This window comes from Hyperolius riggenbachi, chromosome 4, assembly GCF_040937935.1.
Source record: "Hyperolius riggenbachi isolate aHypRig1 chromosome 4, aHypRig1.pri, whole genome shotgun sequence".
In the NCBI taxonomy this organism is placed as follows: domain Eukaryota; kingdom Metazoa; phylum Chordata; class Amphibia; order Anura; family Hyperoliidae; genus Hyperolius; species Hyperolius riggenbachi.
The window spans coordinates 327,478,270-327,500,984 of NC_090649.1; the positions used below are offsets into that span (position 1 = coordinate 327,478,270).

General features: G+C 44.4%; 1 protein-coding gene across 2 annotated transcripts in view; it reads right to left on the reverse strand.

Annotated features, from left to right (window-relative positions):
• PDE10A (phosphodiesterase 10A) overlaps positions 1–22,715 on the reverse strand; it is a 232,701-nt gene that overhangs the window by 138,385 nt on the left and 71,601 nt on the right. For both annotated transcript variants that reach the window (XM_068279518.1, XM_068279517.1), the window contains exon 2: positions 5,954–6,079. In XM_068279518.1, coding sequence (XP_068135619.1) covers positions 5,954–6,079 — 126 coding nt within the window. The remainder of the gene's footprint in view (positions 1–5,953; positions 6,080–22,715) is intronic.

The following is a 22,715-nucleotide window of genomic DNA, read 5'->3' on the forward strand; positions in this document are numbered from 1 at the left end:
TGTGTGCCATCTCACTCCAGCAATCAATAAGCTCTCAAACTGTAAGCAGATATTTCACTGTAATGTTTTTTAATACTTAAGGTAGCAACAGATCTGATACTTTGGTCAGCTGAACCAGAGGCTGTTGGTCACGTACTGCACAAAAGATCTTTTGTTAACAGAACAGAAAAAGCTTTCTTGGTTAAAAATCTGATCTGCATGGATGGATTATTTTCTGTCGAGCAATGGATGAGCATCATGTAGCTATGACAACTTGCCTGCCTGTGTATGGAGAAACTCCACTCATCAGAACACAGTCGATCAAAGTCTGCTAACTAAACAGGGCAAACAGGACTTTTTGTTTTTATTTCAGCTGATGTTGATGCTTCATTGTCAAGGGGCCATGTTTACATGTAATAGGTAAACTGAACTGTCTGGTGGCTTAACATCTGCAGGCTCAGGTCAATAGTTACATTCAAGTGTATTTGCACTCCTGTGCACTGCTGTTCTTCACAATGCATGGTTGTTACCAGTGCAGCTCACCCTGTGCTGCCATGTCCGACCTACTGTCAGTCACATCTACCGGTTACTACCTGTGCAGCCCATCTTGTGCTGCTATGTCCAGCCTCCTGTCAGTCACAGCTAGTAAATGCTACCTGTGCAGCCCATCTTGTGCTGCTATGTCCAGCCTCCTGTCAGTCACAGCTAGTAAATGCTACCTGTGCAGACCATCTTGTGCTGCTATGTCTGGTCTCCTATCAGTCACATCTAGTCATTCCTACCTGTGCAGCCCATCTTGTGCTGCTATGTCCACCCTACTATCAGTCACATCTAGTGATAACTACCTGTGCAGCCTCCTGTCATATCTAGTGATTACCACCTGTGCAGCCCATCTTCTGCTGCTATGTCCAGCCTCCTGTCAGTCACATCTAGTGATTACTACCTGTGCAATACATCTTGTGCTGCTATGTCCAGCCGACCTCTCAAAGCTCTGTGTATACTAGCCCGTAAAAGGAAACTTGAAGTAAGAGAAAGGCTACCATCTTTATTTTCTAATAAACAATGGTGGCTGCCTTACTTCTGGTCTGATGTTCCTCAGGGGTCGAGTGGTGCGTGGACGCGGGTGGACAGCGTCCACTTACTATTCCCAGAGAGTGGACGCCGTCCACCCTGGCATGCTCGGAGGGGAGCAGCGTAGTGGAAGGAGAGCTGTGAGCAGCGGTGGAGAAGGGGGGGAAATCTCCCCCCCCCCTTTCCCTCACCTTAGTGCTCACCCTCCCTCGCTCTCCCCTCCTCCAGAAGTAACGTGCGGGCAGCCGGCGGGACTTACCTCTCCTCGTTCCGGCGCCGGATCTGTGTGCCGCTGCTCTGGTCTGGACCAGACCAGACTAGCGGCAGTGGAATACCCGCGCCGAACGAGGAGAGGTAAGTCCCGCCCGCTGCCGGCTGCCCGCACGTTACTTCTGGAGGAGGGGAGAGCGAGGGAGGGGAGAGCACTAAGGTGAGGGAAGGGGGGGGGGAAATTGCCTCCCTTCTCCAACGCTGCTCACAGCTCTCCTTCCACTGCGCTGCTCCCCTCTTGCTGAGGGGGGGGGGGGGCACCGGACTACCTATTCTGGACACATATTTCCCCTGACTACATATACTGGACACATATACTCAGGGCTGTGGAGTCGGTACAAAAATCCACCGACTCCAACTCAGTTTAGGATTCCACCGACTGACTCCGGCTCCTCGACTCAGACTCCTCTAATTTGCATATTACAATCTTGTTGATTGAAAGTATGTAACATAAAATGTGTCTCTTAACTGCCAACGCTTAGGAATTTTAAAAGACAACTGAAGTGAGAAGGATATGGAGACTGCCATATTTATTCCCTTTAGTCATAGACTAAAACTAATCCTTGGTAAAAGTACTTGTAAAAGGTACAGACCGGAACAAAGGACATATATCAGGCCCTAGGCAATGTGACTGTGGGTACATGTAAGAATGATGTGCAGGTACTCTGCAGGGGAATGAGGAGATTCTTCCTCTATTACACATTCTGCATGCACAATCTGAACCAGGTTTATGGGTGATAGACAACACCTCTGTGTTCAATGTGCACAACATTCTCAGTGGATTCCCTGCAGCTCTGTGGAGAGTGCATATGTATAGTACTACTGTGTAACAAAGTAAACCTGAGACAGATGAAATTAAAGTTTTATACATACCTGGGGCTTCCTCCAGCCCCCTTCAGGCTAATCAGTCCCTCGCTGTCCTCCCCGCCACCTGGATATTCTGCTAGGAGTCCAGGTACTTGAGCCAGTCTGGCGTAGTGCGCATGCACACACTCTCCGCCGTCGGGAGCATACTACACCTGCGCAGCACTATTGCGCAGGTGTTGAACGCTCCTGGCTGTGGAAGCGGCATGCGGCCGGACTGCGTTGACTGGCTGAATTACCAGGAATCCAGGTGGTGGAGGTGGACAGCGAGGGACTGATTAGCCTGAAGGGGGCTGGAAGAAGCCCCAGGTACGTATAAAGCTTTTCTTTTCATCCTTCTCAGGTGCCATTTAATTGGTAGTCACCAAACCAAATTTTAACAACATATCAAATTATTTGATTTCATGAGCAAAGTGTTATTTGATTTCATGAGTACATTTGCATAAATCAGAATAAACGCAGAATTATTTCCATCTCATTGACCATCTCTATTAGTGACACGGCTACACATCAGGCTTTATACTTACAGCATAGATGTTATTTCGTATATATAAGAGATTCCTGTGTACACATCATCACATCATATATACAGTCACAATCAGATGTGTATATCTGACTGTAAAAATACGGGGACTGGTTTATTGAAGCAGCACAAGTAACTCATTTTGATTGGTTTATTTCATTTCTGTGAACTAAGCACAGCTATTACTGTATGTATAAATTATTTATGATGACTATTATCTGAGAAATAGAACATTTTATCATATTTTCTATTTTAATTACAGTTTAAATTCATTAGGAGTCGGAGTCGGTGCATTTTTTTCTCCGACTCCAGGCACCCAAAATTGCCCCGACTCCGACTCCACAGCTCTGCATATACCCCCTGACTACATATACTGGGCACATATACCCCCTGACTACATATACTGGGCACATATACCCCTTCCTACATATATTGGGCACATATACCCCCTGACTACATATACTGGGCACATATACCCCCTGACTACATATACTGGGCACATATACCCCCTGACTACATATACTGGGCACATATACCCCCTGACTACATATACTGGGCACATATACCCCCTGACTACATATACTGGGCACATATACCCCTGGCTACATATACTGGGCACATATACCCCTGGCTACATATACTGGGCACATATACCCCTGGCTACATATACTGGGCACATATACCCCTTCCTACATATATTGGGCACATATACCCCCTGACTACATATACTGGGCACATATACCCCCTGACTACATATACTGGGCACATATACCCCCTGACTACATATACTGGGCACATATACCCCTGGCTACATATACTGGGCACATATACCCCTGGCTACATATACTGGGCACATATACCCCTGGCTACATATGCTGGGCACATATACCCCTGCCTACATATGCTGGGCACATATAACCCTGCCTACATATACTGGGCACATACCCTGACTACATATACTGGGCACATATACCCCTGGCTACATATACTGGGCACATATACTCCTGGCTACATATACTAGGCACATATACCCCCTGACTACATATACTGGGCATATATACCCCTGACTACATATACTGGGCACATATACCCCTGCCTACATATACTGGGACATATACCCCTGCCTACATATACCCCTAACTACATATACTGGGACATATACCCCTGGCTACATATACTAGGCACATATACCTCTGGCTACATATACTGGGGACTACTATACTCATGGCTACTTATACTGGGGACACCTATAGACCTGGCTACCTATGCTGGGGGTACCTATTTTGGGGGAACAGCTGCCAGATTATGTATATGTTAGGGGAACAGCTGCTGCCAGATTACGTGTATTTTGGGGAACAGCTGCCAGATTATGTGTAGGTTAGGGGAACGGCTGCTGCCACCTTACCTATTTTGGGGGAACCACTGCCATATTATCAGTATTTTGGAGGAACTTCTACCAGATTATGTGTCTTTTTGGTGAAATGCTGTCAGACTACATCTATTTTGGGGGGGATACACTACGGCAGAGCTCAAACTTCCCCAGCAGACCTTTTACATCACTGCTAAGGTCATGTATATTTGGCCCCACCCATGACCACACCCACATTATGCTTGACTACTCCCATTTTTGGCACGCCGCGCATAGCGCGGCACAGGGGTTTTCCAGGCGAGTCCACTCACTTATTTTCTCGTGACTAGACCCCTGATGCTCCTCCTCTAATGCTTTAGGTCACTGGCCCAAAAGCATGCATAGAATCTAATGCCCAAGAAAAGTAAAGAGATCTCCTGCGCTTTGACAAAATGTGTCTTTTTAAATTAAAAAAAACAAACATATAAAATGCATAAAATATCTGTATAAATAATCACTCTGCAACAGTACACCTTCAATCAATATAAACCAGTATCATCCAATCAATATAAACCAGTATCAATCTACCACACCACAATCACTCCCAACCATCACACTGCAAGATCTTGCACTGTTGGAGGGCAAAGGTGAAGAAACATTTTACAATCTGTAGACTGGTTTATACGCATACTGTATATTGCACTGGCTTAATAAGTTCAGTCTTGTCCCCCCCCCCCCCCCCAACAGTTGGAGATCTCGCAGTGCAATTGTTGGGAGCGATTGTGGTGTGGTGTGGTTTATAGTGACTGGAGGTGTGCTATTGCAAAGCAAAGATTTAACCTTCCTAGCGTCCTGGACGAGCTGAGCTCGTCCAGAGACGCTAGAGGGCACCTCTCAGGCCCTGCTGGGTCGATTTTGATAATTTTTTTTCAAACAGGCAGCTAGCACTATGCTAGCTGCGTGTTTGCTCCGCTCGCCGCCGCTCACCGCCGATGCGCTGCTACGGGAGGATGCCTAGTACACACCATACAATTTTCTGTTCCGATTATTTTCTGTAGAGAATGGTCATTATCTCTGGTGCATTGTCTTCTGGTTATCTTCTACTGAGTAGAACAATGCCCAATTGCTAGGCAGATGGTTAGATAGAGAATCTCCAACATGTTGGAAATTATCTGGCAGGTAAAGATTGCAGAAAATCTTACAGGAAATTGTATAGTGTGTACCTAGCATTAGGTGTCTGTACAAGAGACACAGTATGGTCTCAAAGCATGTCCCTCAGACATGCGGTTTACTCATAAAAAATTACACTGTTGGATGAAAACTAAAACTAGGAAAATCTAGACATGATAAATAGGTGGATGGTAAAATTTGAGGTTAATAAAACTTTGCTGCAGGTGATAGTTTTATAGCATTATTTACAGCAGACATAGAATATGACACACAGAGGACACACGTAGGTAGCTTCTCAAGTAGGTAGCTATGGCAACAGGGTTCAGCAGGTGCATAGACATTTTCAGACTGTGCATGTGTTTTCACAAAAATACTACATGGGTTCTTCAGAAGAATTGTAACTGCCATGTTGAGTGCACATGGGGAACCACTAGCCTATGCAATCCTATTCAAGCCTTATAGACCCAAAGCTATTTTGCCATTTTGTGGCCATGAACCACAAAACTGAATATTGGATGATCCATCACGCACCTTTCTTTTTCTGGCCTTTAGTGTCTGTAGTGCTACTCACTCTAGTCCTTCAGTCTGGGATGACCACATATGGCTTCTCATTTGGCAAAGGCAATAACGGAAATGGCGTGGAAAAAAAGCCATTTCCTCTGCACACTTACCTAACCGGAGAAGTTGTGCTCTTCTAAATAATGATCATGTTAGAAAAATAACCTCACCTTCATTTCTATTTTTTTTCTTCATCCATTTTTCTACTGTTTCAGAAGTAACACTTTCTGACACAAACTCATCGAGCAATTGAGGATGACGAGACAGGTATGCTTTTACTTTTTCATCAGTTAAACCTGGAAATTAAAAAAAATAATAAAAATTATTAAACAATCCGATTGATGGCTATCCCAGCTTTTACTTCAGTGGCGATCATCACTATACAGATGGATGGATATGCATATTTTTTCTTCCATCTAGATTCAAGGCTGGACACTTGTATAACCACTCCTGGAACACCTACATGTACAAGTCTACTGCTGCTGCCGAACAGCGAATGAACAACTGGAACAACATTTCTCAGCGAGTTTGCACCCCGTACACAAGCTAGTGTTCATCAATAGCTCCCTTATGATATTAAGCCTATATCAAGCACCCACAGCATGTATGCATTTATTTCAATAATTTTGATAATACTTTTTCACCTACTTTTAGATAGCTTTTTTAATTGCCAAGTGCTGAAACGCTATTTTACTGCTTTATGACCGCGTCAAGCCGATTGGCGTGAACGCGGCAGCTCCCCCAGGACCGCGTAACGCCAATTGGCGTCAAGTCCTGGGGGCGTGTTTTGGAGGGCATCGCCTGGGAGACTGCCAAATGCTCAAAATGACAGCCAGGCAACTGGCATTTTTCATAAGGGAATGAAGATGGCAGCCTCTGTATTGCTCTCCCTTTCTATTCCCTTTAATCAATGTGGAACAGATTTACAACATCCCTTACAAAAGGGGTGCCCATAGGGTAGATCATGATGTACCACTAGATCACAAAAGATTTCTGCGTAGATCCTGTATTATTAGGATCTACGCCTGAGTGACCTACACATCATACTCTGTCTCTTTGATTTGTATAAGCTCAGTGCAACGTGCTGTCCTGAAATTTTACACAGCAGTGCAGAGGATTATGACGACGTTACAAGGTGGGGAGCCACACATTTAGAAGCATTATGGGCTACTGAGGATTACAATTATGACAGACACTGAGTATGATAGTGTAAGCATGATATTGTGATCTACCGGTATTTGGTTAAGCACTGTTCTATTTGGCTTACTGAGGAGGACTCTGTGATATGCATCTAAATGACTGGCATGTTGTAATCACCAATGGACTGCCACTGTGCATATGCTGCAGTTGTGACTTGCATTTGCAGGCTTGCATTTGTCTGGTAAATCATTTTCGAAGTAGATCACAAGTTGAACAAATGTGGGCACCTCTGACTTAAGCTTAGTACCACTTTTTAGTATAGAAACATATATATTTATATAGAAAGAGGGACAAAATCCTGAAAGAGGGACAAATGAGAGTGAAAGAGGGATAGAGGGACAGGGCTCCCAAAGCGGGACTGTCCCTCCGAAAAAGGGACAGTTGGGAGCTATGATATTATGCAGTGCTGAAAATGTAATGTCTGCATGCCTGTTCCATACAATAAACTCCCAGTAAAAGCAAAGGGAAGTGCTTCAACTGTGTTCCACATGTGCAATTACAAAATCTCCTTGAAGCTCTGTAGAGTTGAACTTCACATTTTATCCTTCTACAAAGCAAAGTATTGCATGTGGAGGAAGACCATATCATCAAGACATATGATGACACAGTTTACCCAAGTTTCAGCATGTTCAGTTCTGCTGGTTGGTTCAAGTTAGTAGGGCCATTTCTGGTCATCATGGTGCCCTACAGGAGAATCCTACTGTCATCACCCTGATCCCTACTCAACTCCAAACACTGCACTGATACAGCATACTGGATTGGAATAATTCTAATCTAGAGCTTCCCCTCTGAGAAACTACAATAAAGTGATCTTGTCTTAAGCCCTGTACACATGGGGGGTTCCTCACGGAAGGCATGTACGTAAAATGGGCTCCTGGAAAAAAGGTTTGCCAGAAATAGCTGATAAATGTGCTTTTGTTTATAAAGGGTGTCGAATGTAGCGGATAACTGATTTTGTAAATAAAAGGGAACTAGATATAGCCAATAAATGTGATTTGGTTGATAAAAGGGCACTGGATGTAGCTGATAACCATGATTTTGTTTATGAAAGGCACTGGATGTAGCCGCTATTAGAATATAACCCTAACCTTAACCCCCCATGGTGTCGCCTAACCTTAACCCCCCGGCGCCTAACCTTAAACTCCCATGGAATTCAGTAAGATTGTTGTACCCACAATTTTTCAAGGCTAGAACTGGTATTTGGGGTGATTGTTGTAGCCGTATTTTAAAGATATCAATGGTATTCAGTGGGATTGTTGTCACCACAATTTTTGGAAACCCTTTTACCTGTGTGATCATTATAGCCACATTTAAAGACAAATATATAAACGGTATTCAAATTGATCTTTGTAGGTGCAATATTGAAAAAATATAACCAGTAAAGATATAACCAGTATCTGGCTTGATTAAAATAACCGGTATTTTGTGCGGATTGTAGTAGCCGCAAATAAAAAATGAAGCAAACAATGAACCCAAAATGTAGTTGTAAAAATATAGGAGTTATTATATTAAAGAGAACCTATAACTAAAAAACAAAACAAAAAAACAAAACAAACAAAAAAAACCTCTGGGGGATACTTACCTCGGGAGGGGGAAACCTCAGGGTCCCAATGAGGCTTCCCCGACCTTTAAAGCTTGGAGGAATCCAGTGGTGGTTCCCCTGAAACCTCCCCCGTCAAGTGGCGATATATTTACCTCTCTGCGATCCTGCGAAGCCTAACAAGGATTCACCTGTCGTCCTCCATCCCTCCGTTCAAGCGGCGAAACCCCCTGAAGAGCAGCAAGGTAAATATTTACCTACCGCAATCCTGCGCAGACTCACATCGTTCGGGCTAAGCGGATATAGCCAATATAAACATGATAAAGCCGATCCAAAATAACATGCCCTATTCGCCGCTAATTACAGCAAATAACATTGAAGTCTATGACAGAGCCCTGTTTACACATATGGCTCTGGAGCCTTTTCCAACTGATACCCCTCGGCAGATCTCTGTCGCCCAAGAGATCGTGTATTGTTCCCTGTCAGAAGACAGAGCATTGATGACCCTGTACAGACATATCAGCAGCCTCCTGGCTAGCAACACATTGTTGCTATGCGGGGAGGCGGAGGGACAACAAGCAACATTCGAAAGAGCAAATTCCCTTGGGCAAGGGAGAATAATGGGATTGTGTGATGCTTGGGCGTCGGGGATAGCAAAATAGGCCGCAAGATGTCTTGCAGCTCTGTACACAGTGCTGGTCTGACTCCAGATTCTTGGCCATAAAAGTCGTTATCGTCTGCCACGGCCAAACTCAGACCAGGGCGTGTACGTAGCTTAAAAAAATGCTATGATATCCATATAATAATGTTAGAATGTGACCATGGAGATCAGGCCCGCCATCAGAAATTTTGGGGCCCCTCACACATCAGGCCTGGGCCCCCCCTCCCTGGGCCCACCCACTGGTTGCTGTTCCCGCCCACTAGCCACCCCACCCGTGTCCGAAGCGCGCTGCGGCGAAAAATGTGCATGGCTCCAACACTGAAGAAAGTGGCATGCATAGCAGGATGCGGCAAAAAGTGGACATAACCATGGTATGTTGTGGGTGGAGCCAAATATCAAAATACAGGTAGTCCCTGGTTAACAAATGAGATAGGGACTTGTAGGTCCGTTCTTATCCTTTATCCATTCTCTTTTGTCCCTCTTTTCTTCCTTTGCCTCTTTTGTCCCCTTGTCTCACCTCAGTTTGTGCCTCTTTTGTGTCCCTCTGTGTGACCTCATGTTCCCATCTCATCTCTTTTCTCCCTGTGCCTCTTTGGTCTACCTCTGTTACCCCTGTGCCTCCTTTATCCCCCTGTTTTATCTCGTCTCCTTCTGTCTCAGCTCGTCCATCAGCCCTAGCCAGGTATAGGTGCCCCCAGTATCCTGCTGGTTGACACGCCCCCTTGAGAAAGCCGGAAGTGAACCGGCGAAACATGTCGGGTCCACACGGCGTGCCGGTGTAACCCTCGTGGAGTGTGCCTGCCCTCTGCCAAACCCCATTCCACATAGCCTGGACACCTTTGCTTGCACAGCACGCAGCTCTTTCTTGGACAAAGATGTTCCAGCTGCAGCATCTGAGCCGGTCAGTTTCTTTGCTATGGATTACAAGATGCTAGTGAATACACTGGATTCCAAGTGAACTGCACAGTGATTCGTAAGCAACTATTCCATCACTCTCGGTACCCGGAAACTGCATGGAACGGGTAGAGTATATTTGATGACCGTTGGCTATATGTACTGCCTTGCTCCTGGCTGCTCATTTTGCTTTGCTGGCTTACAACTTGCTGCTTGATGTCTGCATACTGTGCTGTCTATCGTTGGCTTGAAGTGGATGGATTATTCCCTCGAAGTCCATATACAGTGGAACTTTAACTGCTTGCTTAGATGTCATCAATTAAGGAACTTATACCATCACCTGCATAGCTTTGTGGGCATCTCTGCACTGGCTTATTACGCAACTTGAACAATATCCCTGTATGTATGGTTGGTTGGATGATTGAGTGGCAGATAGGATTGGGCCGGCTACCCTCCTCTGGGTGTACACCCGTTTTAGATTGAAATGTTTTCTGTGTTGTAGTGTTTAATAAAATGTATACTTTTTAGATGAAAAATTGAGCTTCAATTGGAGTGTACTCCTCCTTCTACTTACCCTCGTACATTTTGTTTTCCCCCAGTATGGGTATCCAGGCATAGGTGCCCCCAATATAGGTAGCCAGATAGAGGTTCCCCCAGTATAGTTAGCCTGGTATAGCTGGTGCCCCAGTATAGGCCAGCAAGATGCAGGTGACCCAGTATAGGTATTCAACTATAGGTGGTGCCCCGGTATAGGTAGCCTCGTATAGTTGCCCCCAGTATAGGTAACCTGGTATGGGTGGTGCACCAGTATAGGTTAGCCAGGTACATGTGCCAAAGTATAGGTAGCAAGCTATAGGGGCCCCAGTATAAGTAGCCAAGTATAGGTGGTGCCCCAGTATAGGTAGCCAGGTACAGGTGGTTGCCCAGTATAGGTAGCTAGGTATTAGGTGGTTCCAGCCCCAGTATGGGTAGCCAGGTACAGGTGGTGCCCTCAGTAAAGGTAGCCAAGTATAGGTGCTGCCCCAGTATAGGTAGCCAGGTATAGGTGGTGCCCCAGTATAGGTAGCTTGGTATAGGTGGTTCCAGACCCAGTATAGGTAGCCAGGTATAGGTGGTGGCCAAGTATAGGTAGCCTGTAGCCTATGCCCCAGTATAGAAAGTCCGCTGTAGCGGGCTCACTCATCTGCTCCCCACGTTCACACGCCGATGTCACTCTTCTCTCAGTGCTGGAACGCGGTGTGCTGGTTAGTGAGCCACAGGCCCACAGCCAGCACATGCGGCCCTTCCAGCGCTTTGGGGGGGCCCGGGGCCCCCAGAAGCCCTGGGCCCCTCACTGCAGTGTCAGTTGTCCCCCCTGATGGCTGCCCTGATGGAGATCCCTACGTATGTAAGCAACCAAGACAATATCTTCCCAGGAACTCAGAGGTTTGGGGACAATTGGTGAAGAACAAACAATAAGAAGCATAATTTGCACGTGAATGCATATGCCACATCCATTATTGGGGCACTATAGTTATGCTGACTGTGTTAATTTAAGTGTTCCCAATCTATCAAAGCATGGTTTGTGACCTTTTGCTCCAGATTTAGGCCTTGTTCACATTATAAATTGCCAGCACTATCGCAAGCGCTGTTGATTTATGGAGTGATTTTGAAAGTGCTTTTACAATCTCTTTCAGAGCGTGTTTTGGCTTAGAAAAGCGCTTTATTTTTTTTTCATCATGTACCCAGCAGCTGTACAGAATAATCCCATAAAGATTGGTGTACTTAGCATGGTCCTTGGTACACCTCCAGCAGCTGGTGCCTTAGACACCCTACACCTGAAAAGTATTCTGTACCTTAAGTCTCAACAGCTCACAGCCGTCCAATACGTCTTGTGTTAGTTCAGGTTTTTGCTATTATTATTATTATTATTATTATTATTTAGTATTTATATAGCGCCGACATATTACGCAGCGCTGTACAGTGTATATATATATATCTTGTCACTAACTGTCCCTCAAAGGAGCTCACAATCTAATCCCTACCATTGCCATATGTCTATATTACGTAGTGTAAGTATTGTAGTTTGAGGCCAATTTTAGGGGGAGCCAATTAACTGATCCGTATGTTTTTGGAATGTGGGAGTAAACCGGAGTGCCCGGAGGAAACCCACGCAGACACGGAGAGAACATACAAACTCTTTTGCAGATAGTGCCCTGGCTGGGATTCGAACCAGGGACCCAGCGCTGCAAGGCGAGAGCGCTAACCACTACGCCACCATGCTATCTGAACACTTGCAAAATAAGAAGTCTTTACACCAACAGCTGTACTGTACAAACATAACATAACAGATACACACATTCTTATTGTACATGGCATAAAAAAGAACACACTTTAGTCCCAAACTGAATACTTCTATCTGCACTCCTCCGAGCAGTGCCAGGATGACAAAACAAACTAGCAGATCCCCTGGGCGCAGAATAAGTCTCTTGCTATTTTCTGTGGTGATCACGAAGCAGCAGGAAGAGAAGTGAACACTGAATGGCCTCAGTGCACAGACTCTGAAGTCGTCAGAGATAACAGGGGAAATACAGTACAGCTAGCCTAGAAGGAAGGTGCATAGAAGATTGCAGTAAGTCAGCTACATAAACATACTGACAGAACTCCTATGGTATATTGAAGGCAGAGATGCCACACTATTATTATAATAATAATAATAATAATAATAATAATAATAATAATAATATGCATATTCTGGACATACATTTTGTTTAAAAAAAATACATTAAGGAACTTAAACTAAATATTTTATATGTAAAACCTCTCCTGAACTCTTGAACGTAGAAAGCCCAAACTACTGCAGTATCTTCCTAACAGGAAGTGCTACAATATGCATGTCAGTCTGCTAAAATAATGTGACCATTCCAGACAATACAAAAAGAGAAATGGACTTCTAAAGCTACGTACACACGGTGGATTAAAATTGTTGGAAACTGCCAATGAACAACTCATCTTTCAGATCTAGTTTGAGAATCATGAGCACAAACAGCAGCTCAAGGGAACGATCTCCCCAAGGTGCTTGCACATTTCCCTAAGGGCCCTTTTAAAAAAGGAAATTTCAGGCAAAATTATCATATTTAATCTCTGCTTACCCGGGGCTTCCTCCAGCCCCTTGCAGCCGACATGTCCCACGCCGCAGCTCCACTCTCAGGCGCCGGCCCGGGGTCCCCGCCGTTTGCAGAGGCCAACCCCGTGAGGGGGGGGGGGGGCCCTACTGCGCTTGCGCGAGCGAGGCTGTCAATCAAGTCCACATTGTCCGGAGTGTACTGTGCAGGAGCAGTAGTTCTGCGCATTACACTCCGGACAACGTAAACGTTGATTGACAGCGGTGCAGTTATAACTTTCAATGTAATGTCCAGATTTTCCTATGGCTCAGTTCCCACACGCGTTTTAACTGAAAGCTTTTTCAAAATGCACAGCTATGGAGGGGGGGAAAAAAACAACCACGTGCTAACACATACCAGTGCATTAAGTGCAAAAGGGGCCTAAGGCTTCATTTCCATAAGGGTGTTGCATCCATATATGAATCAGACACAGAATCTGGGCTGATGCAGATTTGAGTCCGATTCCCTCTAGCCGTGCCGTGATGAAATACAGCAGCCACTCAGAATTTTTCCCTGCATGCCTACTGATTTCAATGGGCTGTAATATCGGATCCAAATTCGTGTGCGGGGAAAATCGCAACAGTGGAGAGCACCATCAGTAATAAAAGCCTGACATAGTGAGTAACCTTTCATTAATTTATTCAGAACAAAAAGTTTTGGCTGGAATTTTACTTTAAATTTGTATACCGAAATCTGGATCAAATGAAAGTCTGGATCTGGGGACGCAGGCTTCGGATTCTGTAAACATTACCTTTCTAATAACCAAGAGGAGCAGGAAAAAGGATTGTGAATAATGCTAGACAAAAGGTTTTGCAGCCAATGTGCTTTTATATTGCAAATTTCATAATAGAATGCTGCATGTTCAAAACTTCTTGCCCAGTAAGTTCCCAAAGTAAAGAAAGCTGCACAAATATGAAAAAGAAATCTTATTTTCTCAGGGGAACACATAGCTGTTTTCATAAACAGAGGCGGAACGTGGAGCAGTGTTAATTAGTTCTGCTGGGGACGGAAGTTGTAAAGTTCCCTAACAAATGCATGAAATAAACAAAACATACCGCAAGGTTACATAAGCTCAAATTAACTCCTGCAATGTAATCACAAAGTGTCAGAGATTTATTTTTTTTGCCACAGAACATGAGAGTTCTGTAGTGGAGAGTTGAAGCATAGCATAAAACAAAGAACCTAACAAAAATACAGGCACACTGACACTATTAAATAGGCATAAAACTGGCAAAAGCTACCTTATTGCTTAAGCTTGCCTATTGTATTTTGCAAAATTGGGATAGTGAGGGAGACTTGCGGTAATCTTCCAATAAGGATCATCTGCAACGTCATAGCCGCAAAATTTACATTGTGGTCTACAGCGGTGCCTAATTTCACGAACGAGCTGTGAACACAAATCAACAGATTCATTCCACTTAGCCTTAGGCCACATACAGACATCAGACCATAGTCTTTGGAAAATGAAAGATCACAGACCAATCTTACCACCCTTCATGTAGTATGAGAGCCATACTCTACACAGTCTTTTCTATGGAGCTGAACTCCACATCAGAAACAAATCTTTGCAAGATGCTGCACACACAGATTCTGTACAGACACAAAAGATCATTATCTGCAAAAGATCTGTTCCTGCCAAAAATCCATTCCTGCAAATTGCAATGACAGTCTATGAGATCTGCAGATCATCATACACACATGATTTAACTGACATTCATCTGCAGATCTGCAGATCTGAAAATCCATCATGGTGGATCTGATCTGCAGATGAATGTCAGTTAAATCATGTGTGTATGATGATCTGCAGATCTCATAGACTATCATTGCAATTTGCAGGAATGGATTTTTGGCAGGAACAGATCTTTTGCAGATACTGATCTTTTGTGTCTGTACAGCATCTGTGTGTGCAGCATCTTGCAATGATTTTTTTCTGATGTGGAGTTCAGCTCCATAGAAAAGACTGTGTAGAGTATGGCTCTTATACTATAGGAAGGGTGGTAAGATTGGTCTGTGATCTTTCATTTTCCAAAGACTATGGTCTGATGTCTGTATGTGGCCTTATTCTTAAAGGGATACTGTAGGGGGGGTCAGGGGAAAATGAGTTGAACTTACCCGGGGCTTCTAACGGTCCCCCGCAGACATCCTGTGCCCGTGCAGCCGCTCAGCGATGCTCCGGCCCCGCCTCCAGTTCACTTCTGGAATTTCTGACTTTAACGTCAGAAAACCACTGCGCCTGCGTTGCCATGTCCTCGCTCCCGCTGATGTCATCAAGAGCGCACAGCGCAGGCCCAGTATGGTCTGTGTCTGCGCAGTACACTCCTGGTGACATCAGCGGGAGCGAGGACATGGCAACGCAGGCGCAGTGGTTTTCTGACTTTAAAGTCAGAAATTCCAGAAGTGAACTGGAGGCGGGGCCGGAGCATCGGTGAGTGGCTGCGCGGGCACAGGATGTCTGCGGGGGACCGTTAGAAGCCCCGGGTAAGTTCAGCTCATTTTCCCCCGATCCCCCTACAGTATCCCTTTAAATTTTACAGTTATTTCATGTGTGTTCAGGAAAGAATTCTAAGTGCATTCTACCTAAAGCACTATACTGTTCCATGGACCAGAGATTTTTGTAGCGATACGGAAAAAAAGTGTGCAACCTTCCCCTAAGTAAGGAAAAGAATTGCTGAAAGAGACCAGTGACATAGTAGTCATCCAAGTGCAGTCACAGGCACACACCTACAATGAAACAAATACAAACACACAATAAAAACATAAAATTCTAATGTGTTTGAAAGTGTTCTATTGGAAACAGCATGAACGCAAAGAAACTCACTGCAAACATGTCATTTTCTGATCAATAGATTCCCATTCCCAAGCTAACTGGCAGTATAGAATATGATCTATGATCCATCCTATTTTATCATATCCTGATAGTACATATGTGGCGTACAAGAAAATGGAAAAATGAAGTTTGCAGAAAGAAAAAAGGTGGACAAAACCAAGAACACAACTTCAGTAATATTTTCCTGACGTTTCATCAGTGTGGCTGTTACCAGATGGATGAGAGAAGTTTAGGGATTTAAAAACTTACAGCGATTGTTTAAATGTCATAATAGCTCCATTTAAAGGGACTCCGAGCAGTGCAGAAACTATGGAAAGATGCATATCATTTTAAAGCTCTCTTTCTCCTCTTCCCAATGATATGTAAACCGCCGCCCTACGCCTTTTAGTTTTCGTTATTTTTGCGATTGAAATTGCTACGGCCGCGATTTCAATCGCGAAAATAGAGAAAACTAAAAGGCGTAGGGCAACGATTTAGGTGTCGCCAGAAAGAGGAGAAAAAGAGCTTTAAAATGATATCCATCTTTCCATAGTTACTTGTATTACACAGGACGACACTTTCCCCAGTGTCAGCAGCTCCATTCAGCAGAATCGATGCTGTTTTTAGGAAAAAGTCGCCCTGTTTAATACAATGTAACTATGGGAAGATGGATATCATTTTAAAGCTCTCTTTCTCCTCTTTCTGGCGACACCTAAATCGTCACCCTACATCTTTTAGTTTTCTCTATTTTCGCGATTGAAATTGCGGCCGCGGCAATTTCAATCGCGAAAATAGCGAAAACTAAAAGGCGTAGGGTGGCGGTTTATATATCATTGGAAAGAGGAGAAAGAGAGCTTTAAAATGATATGCATCTTTCCATAGTTTCTGCACTGCTCGGAGTCCCTTTAAAGCAAGAACAGTTCTTGAGAATTTTCACTCATTCCCCGACACATGCTGATAGCAGGTGATGACTCCTCCTCATATCATCACCAGGAATAACTGCAGTGAAAATGCAGGGTTCTCCCCGGGCTTTCTTAGCCTGGTGCTCTACCCGACTAGTTTTGATTAGCACCCGGCTGTCATCGGCTCACCTCCTCCTATTTTGTAAGCAGAGTTGCACACAGAAGCAACAGCCCTGCATTCTCATCTTGCTCCACCCGGTTACTTTTTCATGCCACCCGGTTGGAAAAAATTTCTGGGGAGAACACTGAAATGCGAAACTACTCTTATAGTGATGGAGCTCAGAGTGTTGTACAGTAAGAGTTTGACAGACAAGTGCTTCTTTAGGGCAGATTTGGGCCTGAGTAATACTTCTCTGAGATAGAGGACCTGCACATCTGTCCTGGAAGTATACTTTTTTTGCAATTTCCTCTTTTATTAGACAAAAAGTTGGCTATTGCAAAACATTAGCATTTACAGTTGTGTGCAAAAGTATACGGCCCCCTTGAAGTTTTCCACATTTTGTCATATTACTGCCACAAATCTTAATTTTATTGGAATTCCACGTGAAAGACCAATACAAAGTGGTGTACATGTGAGAAGTGGAACGAAAATCATACAGGATTCCAGACATTTTTTTTAAATAACTGCAAAGTGGGGGGTGCGTAATTATTCAGCCCCCTTTGGTCTGAGTGCAGTCAGTTACCCATAGACATTGCCTGATGAGTGCTAATGACTAAATAGAGTGTACCTGTGTGTAATCTAATGTTAGTACGAATACAGCTGCTCTGTGACTGCCTCAGAGGTTGTCTAAGAATATTGGGAGCAACACCACCATAAAGCCCAAAGAACACACCAGACAGGTCAGGGATAAAGTTAGTGCGAAATTTAAATCAGGCTTAGGCTACAAAAAGATTTCCAAAGCCTTGAACATCCCACGGAGCACTGTTCAAAGCGATCTTTCATAAATGGAAGGAGTATTGCACAACTGTAAACCTACCAAGACAAGGCCATCCACCTAAACTCACAGGCCGAACAAGGAGAGTGCTGATCAGAGATGCAGTTAAGAGGCCCATGGTGACTCTGGACGAGCAGCAGAGATCTACAGCTCAGGTGAGGGAATCTGTCCATAGGACAACTATTAGTCGTGCACAGCACAAAGTTGGCCTTTATGGAAGAGTGGCAAGAAGAAAACCATTGTTAACAGAAAAGCATAAGAGGTCACGTTTGCAGTTTGCCACAAGCCATGTGGGGGACGCAGCAAACATGTGGAAAGTGCTCTGGTCAGATGAGACCAAAATTGAACTTTTTGGTCAAAATGCAAAACGCTATGTGTGGCGGAAAACTAACACTGCACATCACTCTGAACCCACCATCCCCACTGTCAAATATGGTGGTGGCAACATCATGCTCTAGGAGTGCTTCTCTTCAGCAGGGACAGGGAAGCTGGTCAGAGTTGATGGGAAGATGGATGGAGCCAAATACAGGGCAATCTTGGAAGAAAACCTCTTGGAGTCTGCAAAAGACTTGACTGAGGCGGAGGTGCACCTTCCAGCAGGGCAACGACCCTAAACATAAAGCCAGGGCAACAATGGAATGGTTTAAAACAAACCATATCCATGTTTTAGAATGGCCCAGTCAAAGTCCAGATCTAAATCCAATCGAGAATCTGTGGCAGGATCTGAAAACTGCTGTTCACAAACGCTGTCCATCTAATCTGACTGAGCTGGAGCGGTTTTGCAAAGAAGAATGGGCAAGGATTTCAGTCTCTAGATGTGCAAAGCTGGTAGAGACATACCCTAAAAAACTGGCAGCTGTAATTGCAAAAAAAGGTGGTTCTACAAAGTATTGACTCAGGGGGCTGAATAATTACGCACACCTCACTTTGCAGTTATTTTTTTCTAAAAAAAAAAAATATGTTTGGAATCGTATGATTTTCGTTCCACTTCTCATGTGTACACCACTTTGTATTGGTCTTTCACGTACAATTCCAACAAAATTGATTCAGGGTTGTAGCAGTAATATGACAAAATGGGGAAAACTTCAAGGGGCTGAATACTTTTGCAAACCACTGTACAAATACACGCAATTGACAACGCATTCTCCATATAATCTTATGACACAGCAATTAGATCTGTAATACATATATAGAGTACCATATGTCAATCTGCAGGTCTTGTCGCATTTTGTTATTTAATATTATTCCAACTAATCAGAATATTTTCCCTGTCCACATTTTTAAATCTACCAACTGTCTGTATATGTAGAGAATATCCCATTAGGAAATATATTAAGTTTTCATCATGTGCGTCTAATATTTAGGGATCTTTAACATAACATAAAATCAGCTTAATTCTAAAAAAAAAAATTAGACTACAGCAAGAGTTGTTTTTCTTCCCTTAGGGCCCTTTTACACTTAATCAGGTGCTCTCAGTTAAAACTGAAAGAAAAACACAGATTTTCAAAGTAATGCCCATGTTTTCCTATGGCACAGTTCCCACTTGGGCTCCCTGCACACTGCATGCGATTCTGATTCCAATTTGTAATCCTTACTGCATGCTGCGTTTTTTCTGTTGATAGCATTTAGGGAAAATTGGAATTGCAAATCGGAATCAAAATCGGAATCACAAATCAGATTTGCAGTGTGCAGGGAGCCTTAACGCGTTAACTGAAATCTATTTCACAATACACTGCTATGGATAAACCGCGTACCAATGCGTACGAACGCACACTAACGCGTACCAAACTGCGCCTGGGGCAAGATACCCGCTCGCCCCCCCTAGATCCGTCCCTGATTGTAAATGGAGCCTTAGGGGTCTTTTATCTAGGTTACTGAGACGCCTTCGGTATGTCATATCGAATAGGTCATATCTAATGCATCATATGCCATACACATGTTTTCATTACAGAATCATAAAGCCCTCTACTCAGTCACACAGGGGAAAAAAAAACAAAAAACAACTTTCCCAACACAAAAGTAAAGTTACTGTAATTAACTTATATTTTGTACAATTAGCAAGTTATTGCCTCTTAAGACTCTTCCTGGCTGTCCAAGTACCCCCTGCCAAGAAATGTTTAGGCATCACTCATACCAGTTGGAGAGTCTTCAAAACACCGGGGGCCATATGCAATTCACTTTTTTTTTCCTGAGTTTTTTCCTAGGTGATATTTTCACAACTTGTCATAAAATGCCTTTTAAGCCACCAGCAAGCAAGAAAAATACTCAAATACATTTGATAGCACTTTTCAACAACTTTTGGGCACTTTTTCAATTGTAAAATGCTGAAAAGTTAGTTTGAAGTGAAAATGAAAATTATCTCCTAGGAGATAACTCTGGTGAAAAAGTGAATTGCATATGGCCACAGGATGCAATTCACTTTTTCTCCTGCGTTTTCTTCTAAGTGACACTTTCACAACTTAAAATGCCTTTTAAGCCACTAGCAAGCAAGAAAATACTCAAAATAAATTTGATAGTACTTTTTCACCAACTTTTAGATACCTTTTTAATTGTAAAATGCTAAAAAATTAGTTTAAAGAGAAGATGAAATGTATCTCCTAGGAGATAACTCAGGTGAAAAAGTTAATTGCATATGGGCCCAGGGGTCTTAAAGGGACTCCAAGGAGTGCCTGAATTTAAAAGAATACACTTACCTGGGGCTTCTTCCAGCTCACCTTAGGCGGCGAGGTCCCGCTGCATCCTCCTGGCTCCTCTCCTGCAGCCTCTGCCGGCCCCCGTGACCGGCGTCACTTGGGCCGGCTCTTCCTGGTTAATGACGCAATGAGTCATCACGCCAGCCGTCGTGATGACGCAAAGCGGCCGGCGTGATGACACATTGCGTCATTAACCAGGAAGAGCTGGCCCGACACCCGGCCCGAGTGTAGCCGGTAACGCGGGCCGGCGGAGGCTGCAGGAGAGGAGCCAGGAGGACGCCACGGGACCTCGCCGCCTACGGTGAGCTGGAAGAAGCCCCAGGTGAGTGTATCATTTAAATTCGGGCACTCCTCGGAGTCCCTTTAACACCTCTAGAAGGCTCTACTGACTTCAAAAAGATTCTTACCCAGGATGTACACACCCAGCTGCTTTCACCAGGAACAGCTGACCTTACAGTAACCCAAGAATTATCCATTTTTATCAGTTAGGAAGCTACTAAGTTTCCCATCTTTTCAGGAGGTTGTTGGCCTCAGCCCGAGAGTCGATTGGGGAAGTTTCCAGACAAACAGGATCTTCCAAATCTAGAGTAATACAGGTTTGAATTAACACTGTAATAATACTCATGTTATAGCACTCATGTCTCATATCTGCGGACTTGTGGTGCTCTGCTGAATGCAGGTGTCAAGTCAGTTTGTTGATAGCAATCATGTGCACATAAAAATCATATTAGGACAGATTTCTTCTCTTCTGTAAAAGGGTTGGACTTTCTCCTCAGTCAGGGAGAGCCTCAGCTCTTATGTCAACCCCTCCCTTCAAGACAAGGGCCCATATGCAATTAACTTTTTCTCATGAGTTATCTCCTAGGATATGATTTTAATATTCTATTTAGAATAACTTAAAGGGATACTGTAGGGGGATCGGGGGAAAATGAGTTGAAGTTACTCATGGCTTCTAATGGTCCCCCACAGACATCCTGTGCCCGCGCAGCCACTCACCGTTGCTCCGGCCCCGCCTCCGGTTCACTTCTGGAATTTCAGACTTTAAAGTCTGAAAACCACTGCGCCTGCGTTGCCGTGTCCTCGCTTCCCCTGATGTCACCAGGAGCGCACGGCGCAGGCACAGACCATACTGGGCTTGTGCAGTACGCTCCTGGTGCCATCAGCTGGAGTGAGGACACAGCAACGCAGGTGCAGTGGTTTTCAGACTTTAAAGTCTGAAATTCCAGGAGTGAACCAGAGGCGGGGCCGGAGCATTGGGGAGTGGCTGCGCGGCTACAGGATGTCTGTGGGGGACCATTAGAAGCCCCGGGTAACTTCAGCTCATTTTCCCCCGACCCCCCTACAGTGTCCCTTTAAGTATTTGACAATTTTAAAAGTACCCAAAACTTGGTGAAAAAACTATAACATTAATTTTGAGTATTGTCCTGCTTTGTGGTGGTTTAAAAGGAATTTTATGAAAAGATGTTAAAATATCACCTAGGAGAAAACGCAGGAGAAAAAGTGAACATCATATGGGCCAAGGTCTTCAAGAGTTTGTTACACTCAGATCTCGGAGTCCATCATTCTTCATTTATTATCCGTTGTTGAATTCCATCAATCGACAGGCCAGCAGGACACTGGCCAAAATGCAATACTTCGTATTATCTTAGCGCGAAGACTTGATCACTTACAGGACTCCAACACAGTATTTTCAACTCAGTCTACTCTTTTCTCATCTCTAACTTAAGCTGGCCATACACTGGCCCGATTTGCCGCCGTTTCGACAGCAGAATCTGCTGCCAATCGTTCGCGCTACACGCCGAATTTCGATCCATTTGTCCGATCCCGTCGATCGATCCGTGCGGAAAATTACCATCGATCGCCCGGGGGTAGAGAGCGCGTCGCTAGCGGCGTTCGAGTGCCCGACGACCGACGCAATATAGCGGCAATACATTACCTGCTCCGCCGGCGCGACTACCCCCGGTCACCGCTGCTCCGTGTCTGCGCTGGTCTCCGGCATGCTTCAGTTCCTCCTGCCCGGCAGGAAGTTTAAACAGTAGAAGGCGCTCTACTGTTTAAACTTCCTGCCGGGCAGGAAGAAGCAAAGCATGCCGAAACT